This window comes from Coenobita brevimanus, chromosome 90, assembly GCF_032717465.1.
Source record: "Coenobita brevimanus isolate Jiangsu-jjx chromosome 90, ASM3271746v2, whole genome shotgun sequence".
NCBI lineage: Eukaryota > Metazoa > Arthropoda > Malacostraca > Decapoda > Coenobitidae > Coenobita > Coenobita brevimanus.
The window spans coordinates 29,000,646-29,019,900 of record NC_137043.1 but is presented as its reverse complement, the minus strand read 5'-3'; the positions used below and the strand labels follow the sequence as shown (position 1 = coordinate 29,019,900).

Genomic DNA, 19,255 nt, shown 5'->3' with positions numbered 1-19,255 from the left:
GTTTTCCCTCTTCATCTGATTTGTCACTGTAAATATGTTATTCTTCCTTTCAATGCTATAGGGGTTATCCAGTAAAAGTCTCAGACTCTCAGATTATGTCTTGTATACTTCCTTTCTAACACTACACTTGGGAGCAAAGTATTTTTCTTTGTTACCACCCCTTTCGCATACCAGAAAAGCATTCTTTTCTCCTTCACTGTGGCTTTTACACCTTCATCTCACCACCATGTTTCCTTATGTCTTGGTGGGCCCCTAGTTCATCCACACACTGAATCAGTAGCTCTCAGGAGATTGTTCTCGAGAGCTCTGTACTAATCTTTGACACTACTGTCAACAGCTCCTGGCCCAGTCACAACTATCTCACTATAGAAGGTATCCCTTACTGCTTGTTTTTTTTACTTTCATATTTTCCTCCTAGGAACACTGGTCCTTTTTTTCACCACTCGCATCATAAGCACCATTTATTTAATCAGCCTCCTCTCTTTTCCTGAAATATGTGTTGCATACAATCATGTTAATTAACTCTCAAAATTCAAGTATCCTTTCCCCTTCCACATTCCTCGTACCATTTGCAAATCCCCCACGTACCCCTCCATATCCTTGAGCTGCCTCACCCATATGACCATTTAAGTCCCCTCCAAAACTTACAATCATATCATCCCCTATACCACACAACATGTATTAAGTCATACCAGAATCTATCTTATACCACTCCATCAAAGCCAGACTGTGGAGCATATGCTGATATAAATGAAATAATGAGTTTACCAAACAATATTATCAGTCCTTTCATTCACTCTCATTACATTCACATTCCACTCATTTTTCCTCAACCAGCACACCCACATCACCAAATCTGTCTGCAATTTTCTGCCAAAATAGGTTGTACCTACAGTACATCCACCCATTTTTCCTCAACCACCACACCCACACCAGCATATCTGTCTACACTTCCCTGCCAAAATGGCTTAACCTACAGCCCCTCCTGGCAATCATTCTGGTTGATCCTCCCCTAAATCTGACGTCCTGTACACAACCAATATCCACCTACCTCCTATTCAGTGTCTCTCGACTTCCCTCACTCTACCCTTCAAACAACAAACATTCCATGCTGCCACTCTGAACCCCTTGGGCAATTTAACTTCCTTAGGATTGCTTTTATTATTGATTTTTCTCATTTTTTGTCAACGTCTGTAAAATAAAGGATGAGACAGACCACAGGCCCCACCCACCTGCACAGTTCTAAGTCCAGACATTGGACCTGGGATCCAAAGCCCACCAGCCGTGGCCAGTGGCTGTGGTATTGGCCTTGGTCAACCCTGCCAGGACAGCTAGAGGAATTCCCTCCAATTATTCCTTGGCACTGTAACTGCTTTACCATTATACACCCACTGATAGGGCAGCCTCCTGAGGTGCTGCTCCCAGATTCGGGCCCCTCTCTATTGGGCGGAAGTGGCAGCTGGGAACCTCAGTGCCCTTTACACATCCGAGCCCAATCCCATCCTAGTCCCCAAAATAAGCCTTGCCACGCTTCCCCTCAGGTCCACCACTAGGTAATGGAGACAAAGTTTTCTGGCTAGATGCCCTTGCTGGCATCAACCCCTATGATGTAGTGGGGTATGTTGCAAGGCATATAAAGTGCACATCAGGGATCTGTTGCAACTTCTGACATTGAGAGGGCTCTTCCTGTGTGGTAAGGGATCTTTGTATGCATCATGTGTTAGATGTGTAATGCTGTATGGTAGTGAGACCTGGGCAGTAAAGGAAGAGGATATTCACAGACTCAAATGTACAGATATGGCAATGATTAGGTGGATGTTCAGTGCATCCTTGAGTGCAAGGCCTGTTGGAACTAGGTTTATGATGGAAGAGTTGAGAGGCAGGATGGGACTGGAGTGTATTGGTGTTGTGATGAGGAGACATAGATTGAGATGGTTTGGGCATGTGGAGAGGATGGGGGATGATATTTGGGTGGGGAAAGTGAGAAGTGTTAATGCTGGGGGCAGGGCTAGTGAGAGGTAGACTGAAAAAGACCTGGGATGTTGTTACTGTGACCTCAAGGTTAAGGGATTACATAGGGAAGCTGCCAGAGATCAACCAGCATGCATAGCTGCCATTAAGTGACGAAGGCCAATGCATGAAAGCATGTTGGAGCCTTCAAAAACAAAATGACGTTGAGTAGTGCATAAGATAGTTAGAGCAAAGTGCTGGGAGAGAATTCTGGACTACTCTTTGTGTTAGTGTCACCCTGAATAGGACAGCAAAAAGAGATGATCAGGATATCCTCAGGGCTAGTGAAACAGGAGCCCCAGCTCTTCCTATCACTGGCATTTCCATCCACCTGGGGAGCACTGCCCTGATCAGCTGGTGCTACACATACACACAAACACACACACACACACACACAATGAATATTACAGTAAAACCTCGATATAACGGACTTCAGTAGGCCGGAATTCGCTTTTATCAGACTTGAGGACCTACCGGACTAAAGTCCTATATATCGGAAAAAGTCCAATAAAGCCAGAAGCAGTCTGGACCGCCTGACCACTTCAGGTATGTTCGCCACAATAAGGTAAATAAAAGACATGTTTATGAGTGTACAGTACAGTATTACTATATATTATACCATCTGATTAATGTAGTGACGTTATAACACAGTACAGTACAGCAGTGGTAGTCAAAACAGTTTAAAAACTGTTCATGTGATTTGGACTAATGTCTGATATATCGGAAAAAGTCCAGGTTAGCAGGGGGAAGTCTGGGCGTCGCTTTTATCAGAGTTTCACATTTTTGGTATGGCTTTGGCCCCAATTAGTCTGTTATAATAAGGTCTTACTGTATATATATATATATATATATATATATATATATATATATATATATATATATATATATATATATATATATATAGAGTATATACAGGTATATATGTAGTCATTACTCGTTTTACGATGGGGTTAAGCCAGGTCCTATCTTATTGTATACCGATTTTATCGTAAATCAGTTCATTGAAACCCATTATAAAAGGGGGGTTATGTCAACTCAACTTCCCAAAGTCACCTAACCAAGACTGAACCATAAATGACAACCCACTTTCATTCCTTCCTGTGTTGGTCCAAGCCGTTTCCAAGTCGCCCCCTTCGAGGCTGGGGGACAGCCTGTGCTTACAGGCACTAGTGGTCAGCTTCTGAGTCAGACAGGAACCAGTTAGGGGTAGGGAAATCTGGCCCATACCTGCACCAACCTTAGCACTGGGGCCTACCCTGGCACTGACCTTACCACTGGGCACACAAATCCACAGTAATCCCTTAATTCACGCAAACTTTTTTCACGTGATTTCGGTTACCCACGAACTTTTCATACAATAATTAAAACATAAAATTATAGTATTCAAATAAATAATTTTAATATATGAGAGCAATAAATGGCTGGGAGAAGAGATGAGAGGAGGAAGGAAGAGATCAGTAGGGCGGAAGTAGTGGAAGCAATGAAGAAAATTAAGTTGGGAAAGGCCCCAGGAATTGATGGAGTGTGTGGTGAAATGCTTAGGTATGGGGGTGAGATTGTTGTGGAGTGGATATGGAAGTTGTGTAGCTTGGCTTGGGAAGAGGGAAGGGTTCCAGAGGACTGGAAATCAGGTATAATTGTTCCTTTATACAAAGGAAAAGGAGAGAGAGAAGTATGTGGTAACCATAGGGGTATTTGCCTACTTAGTGTGACTGGTAAAATATATGGTAGAATACTCATTGATAGGGTTAGGCATATGACAGAGGAGCTAGTTGGAGAAGAACAAGGGGGATTTAGGAAGGGAAAAGGGTGTGTAGATCAGATATTTTTTCTAGGATGTTTAGTGGAGAAGTATCTAGAGAAGGGAAGGAAAGTGTATGCTGCCTTCATGGACTTGGAGAAAGCTTATGACAGAATAGATAGGCAAGGTATGTGGAAAGTATTAGGAATATATGGAGTGGAGGGGAAATTGTTGAGTGCTGTGAAGAGTATGTACAAGGGAGCTAGGGTTACGGTGTGAGTGGATGGTGAGCTGAGTGAGTTCTTTGATCTCAGTGTGGGACTGAAACAGGGTTGTGTGATATCTCCATGGCTGTTTAATATATACATGGATGGGGTTGTAAAGGAGGTGCAAGGTAGGGCAGTGGATGTGGGGGTGGCCCTAATGAATGAGGGTGAGATTTGGAAGCTTCCGGTGTTGCTGTTTGCTGATGATACAGTACTTTTGAGTGAAGATGAATGGGAGTTGCAAGGTTTGGTGAATGAATTTGGGACAGTGTGTAGGAGGAGGAATCTGAAAGTTAATGTAAACAAAAGTAAAGGTATGGTGTTTGAGAGGAATGAAGTCACAGTGTGTGCAGTGAGGATATGGAGAATGTGAGTGCATTCAAGTACTTGGGTAGTGTGATGAGTAAGGATGGAACTTTGGGGGATGAAGTGCATGAAAGGGTACAGCAGGGAAGGAAGGTCGTTGGTACACTGAAAGCAGTGATGAGAAATGGGGAGGTGAGTATGGAAGTTTATGAAGTCACTGCAGGATAGTATTGTGATCCCTACCCTGACGTATGGAACCGAGGCATGGACCTTGCAAGAGGGGAACAAGTCAAGAGTGAGAGCAGTGGAAATGAGTTACTTGAGAGGAGCATGTGGAGTGACGTGGAGGGACAGGTTGACGAATGAAGAAGTGAAGGAACGATGTGGGGTGGATGTGAATGAGGTTGACAAGATGAGGAGAAATACACTGAGGTGGTTTGGACATGTGAAGAGAATGGAGAATGTAAGACTGACTAAGAGGGTGTATGTAGGTGAGGTGGAGGGAGGGAGAGGGAGAGGTAGACCGAGGATGAGGTGGAGGGATGGAGTTGAGAGGTATATGAGGGAGGGGGGGGTGAGTTGGGGGGAGGGTGGTCAAATGGTGGGTGACAGAGTGACTTAGAGGCGTTTTGTCTGCGGCCACCCTTTGCGGGATTAGGGCGTCGAGCTATAGATAGATAGATAGAATAAATAAAATATAGAAATACCTGCCTGCTGCCAGTTCGCATACGTGTGTGTGCGTGTGTGTGTGTGTGTATGTGTGTGTGTTTGTGTGAGGTCGGTCTACCACGCACGACCACACAATCAGTTTGAATCCAACGGTCGAATCGTGCGTGACTGGTGAATCGTTATTTGTGGCTAATTTTTCTGCCTTCCAGTGATTGCTTGCCTTGTTTGTCAACATGGGGCCTAAGCATGGTGCTAGTGATGCATGTAGTAACACACCAAAGTGGGCTCGTAAAGTGATGTCGTTGACAGAGAAAGTTAAAGTGTTGGACAAACTTAGGGAAGGAATGTCGGCAACAATTTGCCGTCAGGATGATTCCCCGTCATTTATGTACATACCAATTTATTTAGTAAGTACAGTACACTAGTTTTTTACTTATATGAGTTATAAAATCCCCCTGAAAATTAGTTACTAAAGTATTAATTAATCAATAATACGAATATTTATAGAATTACAGGGAATCGTCCAGGGTGCGAATTGTCTTGATGGTGTTTTGATGGTGAACTGACTTTACGGGGAATTGTCTTGGAACCGTATGTTTGGGGTGAATGAGTTAACTGTTCATATAATAAAGAAGGCAGAACATAGCATATGGGAGGCAGTGATGGCTAGTGCACCAGACTGTGCTAAAGTGTCTCCACCTACGCCTGTGCTTGTCAGTTTTCAGTAAGTGTTAGGGATTACTGTACTGTAGTACGATGTTTGGCTGAGAAGTGACGATAACAGGGGGGCACACACGAACAAGTTGAAAAGACAGGGCTTTGAAGGGGTGGCAGGACCTGAACCATAACAATGCCTGCATGCTGGGGCCGCCATCTTGCCTAAGACAAGCGACAGTCACCTTGTATGTGCCTGGCGCTTTCCGATGGCAAAATCGTTATAGTGGTAAATTTATTGTAAATCAAGTTTTGGGGTGGAACTTTTCTATTATTATTGTAGCACAATATCGTAAACTGAAACATCGTAAAACAAGTAATGACAGTATATAAACATGATTGGTTTTGGGGGAGTGCAGAGAAGGAATGCAGTGCCAGGAGACGTGACACTTGCACAGGTGAAGAGTGCTGTGAAGCGGCTGAAAAATGGGAAAGCAGCTGGGGATGATGAGGTGTATGCAGAGATGCTTAAATGTAGTGGAGAGAATGGAATGAAGTGCTTGTTAGAGATATGTATGAAGGCATGGATGAGTGAAACTGTGCCTGCAGAGTGTAAAAAGGCTGTGATTGTACCCCTGTACAAAAATTAAGGTGAACGAAGTGAGTGCAAGAATTATCGTGGCATAAGCTTACTGAGTGTGGTAGGGAAGGTATATGGAAGAATTATTATAGAGAAAGTAAGAGAGATATCAGAAGTCCTAGTGAGTGATGAACAGGGCGGCTTTAGGAGTGGCAGAGGATGTGTGAACCAAATATTTGCAGCGAGACAAATAGTAGAGAAGGCTTGTGAGAAGGACCATAAGGTGTTTATGGCATTCATGGATCTGGAAAAAGCATATGACAAAGTGGATAGAGAAGGATTGTGGAAAGTTTTGCGCATGTATGGTGTAGAAGGTAAGCTGTTAGGTGAGGTCAAGAGTTTTTATGATGGTAGTGAAGCATGTGTCAGGGTTAATGGGCATCTAAGTGAATGGTTCACAATCAGTGTGGATGTGCGACAATGTTGTGTGACGTCCCCATGGTTGTTCAATGTATAAATGGATGGGGTGATGAGAGAAGTGAAAACACGAGTAATGGAGAGAGGGATGGCATTGGTAATGAATGGTGACGGATGGAATATCTCAAATCTGTTGTATGCTGATGATGCAGTACTGCTTGGAAGTACCGTACAAGAACTTGGTAGGCTAGTGCAGAGTTATGCTGATGTCTGTAAGCATCCTTCCTTGGGAGTAAATGTAGAAAAGAGTACTTCCTTGGGAGTAAATGTAGAAAAGAGTAAAGTGATGGTTATTGAGTGAGAAGGTGACTCCCAGTGCAATGTAACAGTGAATGGAGAGAGACTAGAATTGGTGAGAGAGTTCAAATACCTGGGTACAGTGATAGAAAAGTGAGGAAAATGTGCAAAAGAAGTTGAAAGTAGAGTGACACAAGGAAGAAAAGTAGCAGGTGCAATGAAGGCCTTGATAAGAAACAGAGGCTTGATTGTTGCAGCTGCATGAGGCCTACATGAAGGAGTGTTAGTGCCAACTTTAACATGTGGATGTGAGACTATGGTGTGGCATGAAAATGAAAAGTCAAGAGTAACAGCAGTGGAGATGGGACTGCTGAGGAATGTATGTGGAGTACAGAGGGTGGATAGGATACGAAATAATGTGATTCGTGAAAGATGCGGAGTGAGGAAGTCGGTGGACACCAGAATTGAAGAGAGTGTACTGAGATAGTATGGTCATGTGGAGAGAATGGATAACAACAGAGTGGTGAAGAAGGTATATCTGAGCGAATTCGAAGGAGGAAGGAGGCAAGGTAGGCCAAGGAGAAGGTGGAGAGATATGGTGGATGAATGTGTGAGGAAGAGAGGTATGGAAGTCGGTGAGGCTAGGGAACTGACAGGAGATCGAGCTGGTTGGTTGAATTTTGTGAGGAGATGTGCATGATCAGGGATTTTTGGCACACCTTTTTAATGTGGCAGCGTCTGGATTGACTCTGTCGGATATGATATGTGAAGCTACAGAACGTGGTGAATGTTTTTGGCATATCCGATAAAGCCAGGATTCCGGGGGCTTGAATGATGAGTGAATGGAAGCATGGCCCATTGGACTGGGCAATTTTGGGCTGTCTGGACATTGCTACTCCTCACCCTGCCCTTGGGTGGGAAAGGAAGTCTGGATGATGATGATGATGATGATGATGATGATGATATATATGTATATACAGTATATATATATATATATATATATATATATATATATATATATATATATATATATATACAGTCTATATATATATATATATATATATATATATATATATATATATACAGTATATATATATATATATATATATATATATATATATATATATATATATATATATATATATATATATATACAGTATATATATATATATATACATATATATATATACAAATATGGGCCTGATGGAGTCCCTCCTGTTGTTCTCAAGAACTATGCTTCTGTGCTTACACCCTGCTTTGGCAAACTCTTTCGCCTTTGTCTATCAACTTGTACCTTTCCTTCTTGCTGGAAGTTTACTCTCATTCAGCCAGTCCCAAAGAAGGGTAACCATTCCCAACCCTCTAACTATCGTCCAATTGCTTTAACATCCTGTATCTCAAAACAGAAAAATTTTACAGCATCTTTCCTATCACAACCTTCTTTCTGATCGTCAGTATGGGTTCCATCAGGGACGCTCCACAAGCAATCTTCTCACCTACCTTTCAGACTCCTGGTCATCCTCCGTTTGGGACTCTGGTGAAAGCTTTGCCATTGCACTTGACATCTCAAAGGCTTTCGATCGAGTGTGGCATAAATCGTTAATTTCCAAACTCCCCTCTTACGGCTTCTATCCTTCTATCTGTGCCTTCATCTCTAGCTTCCTTTCTGGTCGTTCTATAGCTGCTGTTGTAGACGGCCACCGTTCTTCTCGTAGATCTATTTACAGTGGTGTTCCTCAGGGATCTGTCCTATCACCAACTCTATTCCTTTTATTCATCAATGACCTTCTATGCTGTACATCTAACCCTATCCACTCATATGCTGATGACTCCACTCTTCACCTTTCCATTCAAATCCCGCAACGTCCATCTCAGCAGTTACTTCAACAAACATGGGATGAAGCTATGGCACACTTAATGTCTGACTCAGCTCGTTTCTCTGACTCGGGTAAAAATAATCTGGTTGTTTTTAATGCATCAAAGACTCAAGTTTTGCACCTAACAACCTGGCAAAATCTTTAACAGGTATACCCACTAAAGTTTAATAATATTCAGCTTAATCCTGCCATCATCCTTGAACATGCTTGGGGTTTCATTTACTCGGGACTTATCTTGGAAATATCATATTACTTCTCTTGTAAAATCTGCTTCCAAGAGATTAGGTGTGCTAAGCCGACTCCGTTCCTTCTTTACCCCTGCACAATTGTCGACTCTTTACAGGGGATTTATCCGCCCCTGCATGGAGTACAACTCTCATGTGTAGGGAGACTACCCACATACAGCTCTTCTCAATAGGGTGGAGTCAAAGGCTTTTCGTCTCATTAACTCTCATCTTCTTACTGACTCCCTTCAACCTCTGTCTCTTCGCCACACTGTTGCATCTTTATCTTTTTTCTATCACCACTTCAATGGTCACTGCTCCTCTGAACTGTCTGCATGCATTCCTCCACCTCTATGATGGGCATGTAGCACCCGTCTAGCAGCATACTCTCATCCCTTTTCTGTCCAGCTCTCTAATGCAAGAGTTAACCGTTACTCCCAGTTCTTCATTTATGCAACAGGTCAACTCTGGAACTCTCTCCCTCTGTCTGTATTTCCTGCTTCTTATGATCTCCACTCTTTCAAACGCAGTGTGTCCAGACATCTCGAAATGATCGGATCTTGAATTTGGCTCTCTCTTGTATTTTGTTTTTCTCTTGGAAGGAACAGTTTTGCGGGTTCATTGCCTTTGGTTCTTTCTTCTTCACATAAAAATATTATTTATTTATATATATATATATATATATATATCTCTATTGCCAGACCTCTTAATCCCATACTGGGTGGCCACAAACAAATCGCCTCCACGTCGCCCTGTCCCCTGCCATTTCACTGCCCTGCTTCCAACTCACACCCCCCTCTCTCATATACCTCTCCACTCCACCCTCCATCTCATCCTTGGCCTCCCCCTTCCTCTCTCCCCCTCCGCCTCTCATACACTCTCCTTGTCAGTCTTTCACTCTCCGTCCTCTCCATATGGCCAAACCACTTCAATGTGTTACACTAAGAAGACAAATGCCCCTATGATTACCACACACTTCTTTTTCCCCTTTCCTATTCCTGACTTCCAATCCTCTGGGACTTTACTTTCCTCCCAGGCCAATCTGCACAGCTTCCACATCCATTCCACTACTATCTCTCTCCCATGCTTCAGCATTTCACCATACACTTCATCAATTCCTGGGACTTTCCCCATTTTGACTTTCTTCATTCCACAACTTTGATCCTTCTGATTTCTTCCTGTCTATTCATCTCCCTCCTTTTCCCAGCCATTCCCCAGCCACTTATACTCACATTACTTTCATTCTCTATGTTTAACAATTCCTTAACAATTCCCCGATATACAGTACCCCTAGATGCAATACCCCAGCTTAGTAACGGGGTTAGATATACCACCATACCCCGCCTAATGATGGCCAAACCCCAGTTTAATGATGGGTTTAGATTTTCAAAACAGATTTATATATTTTAGACTTAAATTTTGTACTTAAGTTGATTTATAAACTGTTTTTAGACATATGTACATTAATGTGCTTTAGTCATAGGTGGGGTGAGCATTGTCATTTTGGGGTACAGTTTACTAAGTTTGATTTTTTCCAGACATATTTGATGATTTTCAGATTTTGTTTTTGGGTTTAGGTGAGTTATAAACTGCTTTTAGGCTTCATTTAGCTTGCTTTAAAGCTATTTGGGGGTTTATGTGATCTAGAAGCCTGTTTTTGGACTCATTTAGATGGCTTTAGGATTTTGTCGAGGGGGAAACCCAAAGCTCAAAAACGCATCCCTATACTTTACATGTTAAGTCTACCCCGATGTACGATATCCTGCCTAACGATGGGTTTTTACTTGACCAACTGCATCGTTAACCCATGGATTGGGCAATTACCTTTTTTTTTATCCCACCCAGTGGTGCGCAAAAAAATGAAGATTTTTTTTTTAGTTTAGTTTTTGTTTATTATAAACTTGATGATAAACATCCAGGGCATCATTTGGTGAAAAAGAAGATAATCTCTCTCTCTCCATCTTTGCACAGGGGAGTAGTGAAGAAAAAAAAAAAAATTATATATATATATATATATATATATATATATATACATTTTTCACCCTGGGGAAGGGGGGTATAGAATACTTACCTAGTATTCCCTGCTTGTCATAAGAGACAACTTAAAGGGACACTTTTATCTACATTCTTTTTGCTGTCTCTCTTTCCCTTGTACTTTGTCTATCCAAACCCTCTGCATTTTACTTTCTTTTTAATTTCCTCTCTCCACTGTCTCGTTCCTGCGAGCCACTGGCATTGGCTCCAAGGTAAAATATTTTTCTGCCTAAGAAATGTTGATGAACTCTGGTTATGAAGCAATGGCCCTCAGTTCCCTGCAGCCCTTAACCCGTCACGTCCCGAGGTTTTCCGCACCTCCGACATCCCCCATTCCCGAGGTATTTTTGAAAAATTTTTTTTTGGCTAAAACCTTCGCTTTTGGTGAGAAACATCGAAAATTCATAGAGAAATCGCTCACCTGAGGTTTAAAATACCCAATCCAGGTAGGAGTTCCTCCTTACCTGACTGGGTTTTCTAACATGCTGGCACCAAAGAAAACGAGTTCTATGGGATGGTAACTATTTTATCCACTCATAAACGGTATTTACATATTTATTTACTTGGTACGAATGTACATGTAGTATGAGAGTATATTGGTTTTCAAGCAGTAATAAAGGCATTATAAGCATTGTTTCACTCACTAACTAATCACCATACCTGACCTTTTTTTGCCACATTACCTGATCATTATTTCTGGCTGTTTCTTCTTCTAATGCTATGTAAACATTTTCCTTCACATTGTCATCGATTGGGGAATCACTCTGGCCCTGAATATCTTTACTAGGCAGGTCACTGGTAACAGGTCCTTTGCCAAGACAATGGCGTGAGGGGGGGAGGGGGGAGGTTATGCGGTGTAAGGCATTGTCCCTGCTTGGCATCTTGTAGAGGAATAGAGGAAGGTGTCCCGTGTATACATACGACAAATCACGCGCGAAAATTGAAAATTGTGCAAATTAGGGACCTTGCAATTGCACGACGTACTGGTACGTCGCCGGGACTGGCAAATGCAAATCGTTGCAACGTACCCATACGTCGACGGGACGGGGCAGGTTAAGTGGGCAGGGGGTGCTAAGAATCCCACGGTGTAGGAATAAGTTTACACATCCAAAAAGAACCTTAAGAATAAGAAATTGGAATGTTCAAACTCTCTATCAGGCTGGTAAAATGTTGCTTGGAGTTGATAAAATGAATTTGGAAGATGGTATTACTTTGTTGGTTTCTGGTAGGAGTGATGGAAATCATTACCAAGGGGTAGGTTTACTGCTAGGTAGAGATGCTTGTAAGGCACTATGTGAGTTTAAGACAATTAATGAGCGCTTGCTTTATGCTCGTTTAAAATCTGACCGTGGTAATATCAGTATGGCTGTAGGGTATGCTCCAACAAATGAGGCTGCTGATGAAATGAAGAATGACTTTTATGAGAAGCTGCAGGATGTAGTGAATACAGTGGCAAGACATGATGTGTTAGTTTGCATTGGTGATCTAAATCCGATTGTTGGCAGTAGTAGGGATGGCTTCGAAGATTGTGTGGGTAAGGAGGGTGTTGGTATAAGAAACGAAAATGGGGTGCGATTTGGAAGCTTTTGTTTGGCAAATGACATTATGATTGGTGGAACTATCTCTGAGCATAGAAAAATACATAATACTACTTGGATTTCACCATGTGGTAAATATTGTAACCAGACTGACCACACTGCAATTAGCAAAGGTATAGGAGTTATTTGCAAGATGTCTCCATAAGGAGGGGGGCAGATATAGATAGTGATCATCAACTTGTTGTGTCAAAGATTAAAATAAAACTTAAGAGAAACGTTAATGGTAACTGTACAGGAGGTAATAATTATGATTTTGATGAGCTGAGAAATGATGAGAACACGAAGGAAAAATTTCGGTGGGAATGCAGAAACAGGTTTCTAGTCCTGCAGACTCTGATGGAATCTGAAGACAATGATATTAATCAAATGTGGAGAGAGGTAAAAGAGGTTTTGCATGAAAGTGCTAAGGTTACTATTATGAAAAAGGGAAAAGTGAGGAAAAAGTGGATGTCAGATGAAACATGGAATGCAGTTCAGAAAAGGAAAGAGGTGAAGTTAAGAAAAGAACATGTTGATGGCCAAGTAGTTGAAGTACTTAGAGCAATGTACTGGAGTTTACATTCTGAAGTAAAAAGACTCGTTAGACGTGATAAGAGGAGGCTACATGATGACAAGGCAACAGAGACAGAAATTTAATTAAGAAAAAATGATGGTCCATAAAGGAGCTAACTGAGACTGAAAAGAGAAGAAGGGAAATATTGTACCTGTATGAGACAGAAATGGTAACTTGATGACTAAAGATTTGGATATCAAAGGTGAAAAGAGCATTTTGAATCTGTTATAAATAGACCAATCCCAGCTGAAGAGGACATATTGCCAGCTGAGAGAGATTTGCAGAGAGAAACAGGGGATATAACCTTGGAAGAGGTAGCAAAATCTATAAAGGAGTTAAAAAAATTTAAGGCCCCAGGATCTATCTATCTATCTATTGCCAGACGCCTCAATCCCGTTTGGGGTGGCCACAAACAAATCGCCTCCAAGTCGCCCTGTCCCCCGCCATTTCACTGCCCTGCTCCCAACTCACACCCCCCTCTCTCATATACCTCTCCACCCCATCCCTCCATCTCATCCTCGGCCTCCCCCTCCCTCTTCCCCCCTCCACCTCACTCACATACACTCTCTTCGTCAGTCTTTCACCCTCCATCCTCTCCACATGGCCAAACCACCTCAGTGTGTTCCTCATAACGCTTCCTATCACATTCACATCAACACCACAACGCTTCTTTATATCCTCATTCGTCAGCCTGTCTCTCCACGTGACTCCACAGGCTCCTCTTAAATAACTCATTTCCACTGCTCTCACTCTTGACTTGTGTCCTTCCAACAATGTCCAAGCTTCACTTCCGTACGTTAGAGTGGGTATCATAATACTGTCATGTAGTAACTTTTTCACTTCCATGCTCACTTCCCTGTTTCTTATCACTGCTTTCAAAGAACCAGCAACCTTTCTTCCCTGCTGTACCCTTTCAAGCACTTCACCCTCCAAACCTCCATCCTTACTCATCACACTACCCAGGAGAAGATGGAATATTTCCTGATATGCTCAAGGTGGAAAATGATGAACTGATGAGTGCACTTTTGAAACTTTTTAATGTGGCTTGGGATAATGGTAGAATTCCAGAACAGTGGAAAAATGGAGAGATTATAAAAATACCAAAAAAGGAAGATTTAAGTGCGTGTGGCAAATGGAGGGGGATAACTTTGACACCTGTAGTTGCAAAAGTCTTTTCCAAAATGTCGTTGAACAGAATAGAGCCAGTACTTGGTAAAATTTTGAGAGAAGAACAAGTGGGATTTAGAAAGGGTCGAGGTTGTAATGATCAGATTTTTAATGTAAGGCATCTAATGCAACAAGCTAATGAGATGAAAATGCCACTTAGTATGTGTTTTGTGGATTTTGAAAAGGCGTTTGATAGTGTTTCATGTGGAGCTATGTTGAAAATTATGAGATTCTATAGTATACCAGAAAAGTTTGTAAATATTATTAGAAGCCTGCATGAAGGTACTTTTTGTAAGGTAATGGTGGGTGGTTCTTTGAGTGATCCATTTGAAGTTAGGTCAGGAGTGATTCAAGGAGGAGTTCTTTCGCCACTGCTGTTAGTTTTGGTTATGGATTTGGACTATGCTGATGATATTGTACTGATTTGCATAAGTATTTACGAGATGCAGAGGGTGCTTGATTGTCTGGTGGAGGAAGGAGAAAAAGTGGGATTGGTAATAAATTGTGGAAAGACTGAAATTATTAATATGAACGTGGAGAACTAAATCGATTGTGTAATTGGGAATAATGTGGTGAAGAATGTAGCAAATTTTAAATACTGTATCTGGGAACGACTGTATCATCTAACGGATCATTAAACAATGAAACTGAGAAGATTAGACTGCCTTGGCGAGCTGTTGGAATGCTGAAATATGTTTGGAATAATAATATGCCTTCGGTACATACTAAAGTAAATATTTACAGGTCCATGGTTAGACCAATTTTAATTTATGGGCATGAGTCATGGTACAGTACAATTGCAACAGATCAGAAAGTATTAGGATTTGAGAATAAAATACTGAGAAGGATTCTTGGGGTAAAGTGGCAACATAGAGTTACAAGTGAAAAAGTAAGAGATATTATGTGAGTGGAACCAGTTGATGAATATGTGAGACTGTCTCGCTGAAAGTGGCTGGGGCACATAAACAGAAAAAAAAGGCGGTTTAATACAGGATGTGCCAGAGTGGACTGCTAGAGGAAGAAGAAGTAGAGGTAGGCCGAGGGAAACCTGGTTGAGGACAATGAAAAGAGAAGCAGGAGAGGAGTGTTGGTGGGACCTGAAGGAGATGGCGAGAGACAAATATTGGTGAAGCGAGTTCATCGAGGCCCTTTGCATCCCGTGGGGTGCCACAGGAATGACTGATTGATTGATTTTGTTTATAATAAACTTGAAGATAAACATCCAGGGCATCATCTGGTGAAAAGAAAAAATCTCTCTTCATCTTTGCGCAACACCATGCGTAAGTTTGTGTAGGGGTGGAGTGGTTAGCAGTGATGCACGACCAACACAGCCTGAGCTGTGGCTTGCAACGGGACGCTTCCCAGCCTGAGCTGTGACTGACAGTCCACAGGTTAAACCAGGCTATACCTGTACTGTACATATCCCAGAAAACTTTGTGCTGTAACTTCAGAATACTGAACACTGTAGTGCCAGTTATGTCATATATGAACCAAAAAATTGATACACATGTGCTATTGGTCACAAAAGTATCAGTGCACAGTTTGCATGAAACATCTGGGAGCACAGAAAGAAGGTCACTGAAATATTAGTGCCTGACCTACCACACATTGGTCGCCCTGATGTCAGGGGGTGTCATATTGCCAACTAGCAATATCCTTCTGCAAACATATAGCAAATGTTATGTTTATACAAACAGACACTGTTATTACACAATGAGACATTGCTAATGGGTACCAACCCTCCCTTAACATCAGCAGTTGTTTGAATGTGCTCAGTGGGCATCGGACCCCCTGTGCACCGACACTTTTATGACCCATAGTACATCATCACATTATAAGCTAGTGTAAGCATGAAAAAAATTAACTTTTCTTTTTCAGCATACCAGTTGCACAGATTTTCCCTACACCACAGTGAATGAGTTAATCTATCTATCTATCTATCTACAGCCTGAAGCCCTAATCCCGCAAAGGGTGGCTGCAGACAAAATGCCTATAAGTTGCTCTGTCACCCACCATTTGACTACCCTCCCCCCAACTCACTCCCCCCTCCCTCATATACCTCTCAACTCTATCCCTCCACTTCATCCTCGGTCTCCCCCTCCCTCTCCCTTTCTCCACTTCACTTACATGCACCTCTTAGTCAGTTTCATTCTCCATTCTCTCCACATGTCCAAACCACCTCAGTGTATTTCTCCTGATTATCTCAATCACATCCATATCCACCCTACAACGTTCTTTCACTTCTTCATTCATCAGCCTGTCCCTCCATGTCACTCCACATAGTCCTCTCAGGTAGCTAATTTCCACTGTTCTCACTCTTGACTTATTCCCCTCTAGCAAGGTCCATACCTTGCTTCCATACGTCAGGGTAGGGATCACAATACTATCATGCAGTGACTTCTTAACTTCCATATTCACCTCCCTATTTCTCATCACCGCTTTCAGTGAACCAACAACTTTTCTGCTCTGTTGTACCCTTTCAGGTTAAACACACGTTTAAACATCTCAAAATGAATGAATCTTTATCTTGGCCTTTTATTCAACTTTTAGGAAGCAATAGGATTTACATGCTTAAAGCCTTAGGTCGTGTCTTTATTATACAATATATTACTCTAATGATAACTTAGCACTATATATGCCACAGGTTGGACCCCACTGATGAATGCTGCGAACAAGGGTCATATAGATGTGGTGGAGCTTCTACTAGAAGCTGGAGCTGATGTCAATGCAACCAATAATACAGGTACAAACAACTTTATATTCATTGTCATTGTATTATTTTATGAATAAAATACCAAATACTATGGAGGGTATGGCCATTGTTAATGTGTTGTTATAGCAACAACACACACACTTACCCTTCTGGAAAGCTGTTTCTGTTGCACCATGCTGAAAGAACTAACTGCATTCTTACTTTGCAATTGCTCTCCATTTAGTTATAATTGGTTCCTGTCTTACTGGATATCTTAAACTGATAAAATCAATATATATTTGTTTTTACATACTGAGGAAATCAGGAAGAATATTACTTTTATTACTAAAACTAGATTACAGTGATAGAGAACTACATAGAGCCCAATGCACTTCACTGTATCTCCTTTAATCTTGTCCCTCATGTCATATCCAGTGCTACTGCAGAGACATGTACCTATTCACAGACGACATGAAATTACAGATACTTCATCTATCTATCTATCTATCTATTGCCAGACGCCTCAATCCCGTTTGGGGTGGCCACAAACAAATCGCCTCCAAGTCGCCCTGTCCCCCGCCATTTCACTCCCCTGCTCCCAACTCACACCCCCCTCTCTCATATACCTCTCCACCCCATCTCTCCATCTCATCCTCGGCCTCCCCCTCCCTCTTTCCCCCTCCACCTCACTCACATACACTCTCTTCGTCAGTCTTTCACCCTCCATCCTCTCCACATGGCCAAACCACCTCAGTGTGTTCCTTCATGAAGCGAGTTAATCTGAGTAATGTTTTAGCACCAGTAATTTGGCACTGGTCTGGCTGGGGCTTACTGATCACATAATGCCATTTATGAATGTCTGGATAGTCACCCTCACCTTATTTACTAAGCTCTGAGCCCTCATGCACGTTGAGGGGCAAAACAGGTTTGGATAATGGATGCACATCTTGTGCGATGATTGACTTAATTTAAAGTATATGCCAGGCAATGGGTGTCATTCCTGATAAACCCAGATTGTCTCCTTGTCACTGTTTTCATCACGTTTCAAAAATGACTTACAAAGACTTTTCCTTTTTTTATGCAAGGAAGAAGAAACCAAAAGCCAGGAACCCAAAATATTGTTCCCTCCATGAAAAAACAAAAACAAGATAACAAAGATACAAATTCATGATCCATTCATTTCAAGATGCCTGGACACACTGCATTTGAATGACTGGAGATCATAGGCAGAAGGAAACAGACAGAGGAAGACTGTTCTATTTCCCCTACAAGTTTATATTTATGTTTTCAACAGTTGTTAAACTTGAGAACAGATAAATACAGTAAGTGACAGGTCTATATTTACACTCTTGTTTGATGATTATATAATTTTACAACTGGTAAAAGATAATGAAAGTTTCATCTTGACCAAAGCTTGTCTCTTAGTTCATTCATTTCTTTATAAAGGCTCTAACATGCTTGTATGCATCGGCCTTGATCACCTAATGGTGGCTCTCCACGCTGCACAATCTTCTGCAGCTTCACTATTCAGTCCCCTATCTCTGAGGTCTATGACCTTGTGCCAGGTCTTTTCTTCTGTCTGCCTCCCGCAGCCCCACCCTCAATGTTCATACCTTGTAGCCTCTGCATCAAGCTGTCATCCTCCCTCCTCTCCACATGCCCATACCAGCTCAATCTACCCCTTCTCATCACAACATTAATACATTCAAATCCCATCTTTCCTCTCAGCTCTAAATTCACAATCCTAACCTCATCTGGCCTGTCATTCAAGGATGCACTGCACATCCATCTAATCACTATTATCTCTGTACTGTACATTTGACCCTATGAATATCCTTTTCCTTTACTGGCCAGGGTTCACACTCCTAACAAATGTTGCATACAAGGAACCCTTAACACAGAGAAGAGCCCTCTCAACATCTCTAATGGTTTGACTGCTCTGTATTCGGCAACCAGAAAAATACTCAACTTAATTACTGAGCAAAAGCTTATGAAAACTGCAAACCTAGATGCAAGCCTTTCTGTGCTATGGTTATTTGTCCTTGATAACAGTGTAATACATACAGTTCCCAGGACAGGTGATACAATTATGCCTAACTGCAGCCTTCCTGTAAAATGTTTCTTGCAATATTATATGTGCCACGTAAATATGCACTGTCAACAATATATT

At 41.8% G+C, this 19,255-nt stretch overlaps 1 protein-coding gene across 3 annotated transcripts in view; it reads left to right on the top strand.

Annotated features, from left to right (window-relative positions):
* LOC145411688 (uncharacterized) overlaps window positions 1–19,255 on the top strand; it is a 171,749-nt gene that overhangs the window by 148,242 nt on the left and 4,252 nt on the right. For 2 of the 3 annotated variants that reach the window (XM_080281698.1, XM_080281697.1), the window contains exon 21: window positions 17,038–17,136. In XM_080281698.1, the coding sequence (XP_080137824.1) occupies window positions 17,038–17,136 (99 nt within the window). Of the gene's footprint in view, window positions 1–17,037; window positions 17,137–18,170; window positions 18,265–19,255 lie in introns of those variants that run through there. The other variant, XM_080281699.1, reaches the window with a different exon arrangement.